The 6,000-nt window shown below is 54.9% G+C and overlaps 1 protein-coding gene across 1 annotated transcript; it reads right to left on the minus strand.

Moving 5' to 3' along the window:
• Positions 1-950: 950 nt before the first annotated feature.
• CYME_CMJ020C (hypothetical protein, conserved) lies at positions 951-1,613 on the minus strand (the record flags this gene model as incomplete). Its single annotated transcript, XM_005534720.1, has 1 exon — positions 951-1,613. The coding sequence occupies one exon, from the start codon at positions 1,611-1,613 to the stop codon at positions 951-953; it is 663 nt and encodes a 220-aa protein (XP_005534777.1).
• Positions 1,614-6,000: the final 4,387 nt, after the last annotated feature.

Below are 6,000 nucleotides of genomic sequence, written 5' to 3' on the forward strand. Positions count from 1 at the left end.
CTGGCAGACTCGAAATGGAAGATAAGACCGTGTATGGAGCATGGACGATAACGTCCACAGAGAATTGCATTGGTTTTTAGGTATGTTTTACTGATGTGCTCGGTTGCATTCAATCCTCCTGGAGCATTCACTGTGTATATCCAGGGCATTCCCTGGGCGCACGAAGGAGTCGACAATGCGTCGGGGCCTCTGATCCGGATGCGATATCCTCGTTCGCTGCACATCCTCTCTTGGGATGGATGAATGGATGGATGGATATGCAGGGCGCTTGTTGTTGAAAGAACTGCAGGAGAAGTGCACCAGGTACATTTAGGTGTCAAACACATGATCCCCATTGAATACGATCATGTGTACGCGACAAGTCCCAGAGATCATTCGTGTAGTTTGAACCCGAGAGCAGCGACACAAGCCCGCCGCCGCGTCTAGCACAGGCGCAGAACTGGGCATCAAAAGTGATGCAGTCGACGCTCGATGTATTCCAAACGCGGAGACGCGCCTAAAGAAATTGCAGGTTCAAAGGACTGCATGGAGGGCCCCGGCGGTGCGCAACATCCCCGCAGAGCCATCCAGGCTCGATGTCTCAGTCTACGACCCCGAAAAGCGATCGCGAATTTGTTTCCTAACCGTCGATGCTCGTGCACTCGACACCCATATCCGCAACAATGGGGCAACGCGGAGCCTTCATCCACTGATGTCATCGGAAGGGCGAGACGGTGCCTACGATCCGCTCGGAGACGAGGCACCCGACTGCGTCGGGTGATTCAGCGCTTGACCTCTGCGAGACCCTGGACTCATTTAATGAGCGGCAATGGTATGCTTCTCCGGCAGACCCGATCTACTTGGGGCATGCTCATTTCTGACGCGGTCTATACACTGCAGTATGGACACAACAGAACGTTGTCTAACGCGGCGTTGATGAGGTTCCGCACGACAGGGCCTGCTGCTCAGCCTCATCGCGAGTCGTCCGTTTCGGTACCCCATACACGATAGGGTCGCTTCTGCAGCGCGGAATTGTAGTATCGTTCGTCGAGTGTGACCTCGTCCGCCAACCAGGTCGGCCGCTCAAACGCCGTCTCGGGGGTTGGCAGCTCGATCTCCGCGAGGATAAGAGGAGCATTATCACCCAAGAACTCATCGATCTCCCAAACAAGGCCAGCTTCCTTTGCCGGTATTCGATAGCGCACTTTTTCGATAAGTGGCTGTACACAGAGTGTGTTCAACAACTCTCGAGCGTCCTCGACTGGGATCGGGTACTCGTACTCGGCCCGCGTGCAACCGTGGGTGCGTCCCTTGATCGTCAAGAAGCCGCTCATGCCAGCAACACGGACGCGTACGGTGCGGTCGGGTTCACTGCACAGGTAGCCTTGCGCGAGATGTGTGCCCTGCGAAGTGCACAACAGCCGACGAACTTGGTCAGCGTGCACCAGAAACTTGCGCTCAGTCTCGCGGTTCGCTGCGCGGTTCACCCCACCGTGTTGCATTCGCGGAGCACTGGATCCTAAAAGCACCGAGATTTTCGAATCTAGCTTTAGAGTGTGAACTCGAGGAGGAGGAGACCACCTGAACGTGGTGCGCCCAAGAAACGGCCGTGCAGCAGGCACGAAGAGCATCATCAACGTCGTTCGAAAGTCGAACGACGTCAACGGTGTACAGTAGTGGCGAGTGACCCGCCCTAGTCAGAACGTCTCCAACTGACGCGCAGAAGCCCCACAGTCCTTCACAACCGGCCACCTACTACTGCGTCCAACTTTCTCTCAAATAATTCCACTTTGAGAGATTGTCCAATAAAGTTCATTCTTGTCGAGTCTGGAGGTCTCGTCTGCAGCACCGCACATTTCCTTCTATGGATAGCGGCATTCAAGTCTCGCTTCACAAACTCCGTACGTTTGTTGCCCCCGTTGTTTGTACTTACTAATGCAACAGGCCCTCGAACTCGCGCCCTTCTTTCGATTTGCTGCTCAGTCACCTCTTCGTGCTTTTCTACCGCCGATGCGCTCTGCAGCCTGCTGCCCATCTCGACCTTCTGAAGTGTGCATCCCAGCTGATCCCTTATGTTTTCAAATTAACGCAAAGCTTTATGCGGTTAGGTGAGAACAGTCCCCGAGGGAGTCGGACCTGCGCAGGAAAGACAAAACGTGCCACCGGTTTGTATCCGTGTGCTGGAAGCCGCATTGATTCGCCCAGTGGATCGATCATTCCGTTGCACGATAGAAAACACACCTTCAATGGGGTTGAACCACCCTGTGTTCTAAGGAATGAAAACCAGCTCTATCCAGACAGAATCGCCAAAAGATCGAAAACGAAGGATAACGGTGAAACGCCACGTTGTCTCATAAAAGCTTGCCGCCGGACGTCAGAGAAAAGTCTTCTATGACTCGACAAAGTGGTTGGTGCTATTCTATGACCCTTGTCCTCGAGTTCGATCGTACACACAACGAGCTCACTGCTCCACGAATACCGATATACGCTCATACCATCTCGTCCGAAGCATGTCTCATTTACTGAAAAGACACACAGTCGTCCCCTTGCTAACATCGATCGTCACTTTCCGGGAACATTGGTGTAGTTGCGATTCCAGTCGAAGATGGCGGTACGCAAACAAGGACTTTTCTGGCAATTGTGTCCCAGTGTTTTCGGGGCCACTCGAACAAGCTGCTGAGAAACAGCGACGAGCGTGGCGGTTACTATCGTCGCTTTTTGCTGTCCGTAAGGCGATCAACGAATCGTTGTCTACCATTGACAGCAAGCGTTTCTCCGAAAATGGGTTTTGGCGTGGTGCGCATATACGCCCTGCCTTCATTGTTCTGAACCATCAGAGCACTGTGATATAGCTGACCTCAAAGATGAATGCAGTCCTCCTTGCACTGTTCAGTAAAGAATATATCCCATAGGCCATTCGTCTACGATCTATACGGTACATTGCATCGAAGTTTCGTTCTCTCGCTATACATTGCGAAAAAAGCATTCGAATACTATGAGCGGGAATCGAGCAGCGACTCGTTCAGTGACTATCCACCCAGCTGCGCGAGCCGCTCTGCCACGAGTTGCGTTTGACGTACAAAGATCGAAAACTTGAAGAATACATGTTTTGGGCATGCAACATAGAAGCAATTAAGAAGAGCGTATGCTTGCGCGTATACACTACATCATGGCATGCGTTCTGTGTCGAACTCTTGTTCGATAACGTTGCGACGCGACCCCTTTCCGAATACGGAACCGATTCAACCGAAAAATTCGTCACAGGAGCCGCCCTCAAAAAACAACCAAAAAACCTTAAACTACAGTGGAATCTATAAGCCCCTGTTGCCGTACTTGTCTTGTCGTGACTCTGTATCTTTCAAGTAAAAGAAAATCTTTATGCAGGCACGAAGCGAGCAGTGTACTCCACGGTGACCGCTACACACAAGCGCAGCGGCAGCGTCTGCGCCACATCGCCCGTGAACGCACGTGCGACGATCACATCCCCGGATGCGTATCGAGCGAACAACCCAGGAACAGCGCGATCGCGCGAGCGCACCGCACACACACACGCTGGAGGGCGGGATGCGCACCCCTGCCCGGCACCACGAAGACGCAATCGCGGCTTGCGCGAGGCAGGCGGCGTCGCGCCATTGACTCGATACGCTGGGCTAGATCCCCGCGCGCGCGCGCGCGCTGTCACGGGGATCGTGATCACGCGCAGTCGATGCGTGCGATCGCATCGCACCGCACGTGCCGGCTGCCTGCTTCTATGCGCGTACGCGCTCGGAGCTGCAGATCAGCCGACACATGCGATCACATCGTGTGCGTGATGCTGACGCGAACGCGAGGCAGACTCCAGCGTCGGTACACGTCGGTGCAAAGAACAGTGCCCGCAAATGTTACCGCACGGAATTTCCGTGCTGGCGCTCGCGGGAGCACGGCATCGTATTCGTCCCGTAAGAAAACAAATTAGTTGACTTGACTTTGGGTTGTAACCGGTTACTGCACTCTGAGCAGGAAACCCTCTGAAAGTCTGGTTCCCAAGTCACAAGTACCTGCAACCGTAAGCAACACCAGTCATGAAGCGTAGCCTAGCAGTGATTATTGTCGCAATTCTGCTGTTTGGGTACTCAGCGGTCGTACGGGCCGCGGTTGTCCGTCGCGCAGCCCCGGCACCTGCTGCATACATGCGAGGAACGGCCTCGGAACTGAAGTTCCGCAGCCAGGCACGTATACGTCTGCCGCCGCCGCCTCCGCCTCCGCCGAAGCCAACGCCGACGCCACCGCCCGCCGTTGGTGGTGCCGGTGGCGCAGGCGGGGCTGGTGGCGCTGTAGGTAATGGTAACTATGGAGGAGCGGGTGGATATGGTGCTTTTGGCGGTGTCGGAGGTAATGGTGGTTTTGGCGGTGGCGGCGGGAACGCTGCCAATGGCGGAAATGCTGGCGATGGAGGCACTGGCTTCTTCGGTGGTTCCGGAGGTGCAGGTGGGGACGGTGGATTTGGCAGCTTTGTTGGTAACGGCGGCTTTGGAGGAGACGGTGGAAATGCTTCATATTCGGGCTTTGGCGGAACTGGTGGCAATGGAGGTGACGGAGGTGATGCGAGCAATGGAGGATATGGTGGTAATGGTGGGTATGGAGATGGCTACGCATTTGGTGGCACCGGCGGTGATGGCGGTGTAGGTGGACCCTCTGGCAATGGTGCTGACGGTGGTGTTGGAGGCGAGGGTGATTTTGGCGGGTTCGGAGGCACTGGTGGCCCTGGCGGGTTCGGTGGCGCAGTTGCGAACGGTGGCTTTGGAGGCAATGGTGGATACGCATTTGAGGGGGGGAACGGAGGTAATGGTGGCGTGGGCGGCGGGGGAGGCCTTGCAGCAAACGGCGGCAGAGGAGGCAGCGGTGGCAATGCTAGCTCATTTTATTGATCGAGCAAGACTTCTACGTACGCAGACCAACGTTAATGCCGGGATGGATTGAATCTTTTGCCGAACAGGGCCATCATTGGAAAGCCGCATTCGAGAGGATGGCCTCAACAATATCGGGCACCTAAAGGGCGCACGTCAGATTACAAAAGTCTTGGAAATTTTGGGAGTGCTCCACTTCCGTCCATCAGTCCGGATCTGCGTCTGCTTCCAGATGCAAAAGATACCACGAACGCACGGACGTTGTTGTCAGCACCCAGTATCCAACACAAATTCGGAAGGTCGGCTCCATCGTCGATTTCGATGTCTTTTTTGCAGCGCTGCTGGAGAAACTCCTTTGAATTCGCTTGCCAGTACGGCAGCGGATTCGCGATCTGGTGGCATTGAGGAATCAACAAGGGCGCTGGGCACTATCCGCCCGAGAGCGCGTTTTCCTTGCAAGACGCCTTGCCTCGCCGAACGCACTGTAGCAAGGTGCGCGCGTTAGGCCTCAACGGAAGGAGCATTATGTATCGAGCGCGCCCAAAATTTGAGAGTCCGCGCCCTTGGGGCACGTCACCTACTCCGGTCTTGTGGAAAGGTCCGCGCATGCGTGGCATTCGCGTTCTACCCTCTTACACTGAGCACTATGCGTCGAGGCATTTCAGCGGCATGGATCCGTCACAGTCTAGATGTAAACCCGAAAAGTGCTTCTGTTATCGGTGTACGATCAGGAGGAACTCGACTAAAATGTCAGGTATGAGGAGCTGATAGATGCTACCCCGGTTTGCGTTCCTGTCCTTTGAGTGTGGTGGGACGAATGTCGACTGGCAAGGCAGTGATCGGCGGCGAATCCGTATTTCGGCACAAGGTGCTGCCACAGAAAAGAGGACCCAAAATTTCGCGTTCGTAGAGGGGCATCGTGAACGCAGAGACAGGTGTCATGGACGCCCACGACAAGTTTACCGCAGTCACATGTGCAGGCGGGCACCCAACCGAAGTTGTTTGCGCAGGTGCAAAAGATGGCGTTTTTCCACCGGGCTCGCAAAATCGTCAAGCGCTCGTGTCGCGACAGCGAATCAGCGTTCTGCATGATACGTCCAGTATGTAACGAACGCCCTATCTGTCACGTCGTATT

Source organism: Cyanidioschyzon merolae, chromosome 10, assembly GCF_000091205.1.
Source record: "Cyanidioschyzon merolae strain 10D DNA, chromosome 10, complete genome".
Taxonomy (NCBI): Eukaryota; Rhodophyta; class Bangiophyceae; order Cyanidiales; family Cyanidiaceae; genus Cyanidioschyzon; species Cyanidioschyzon merolae.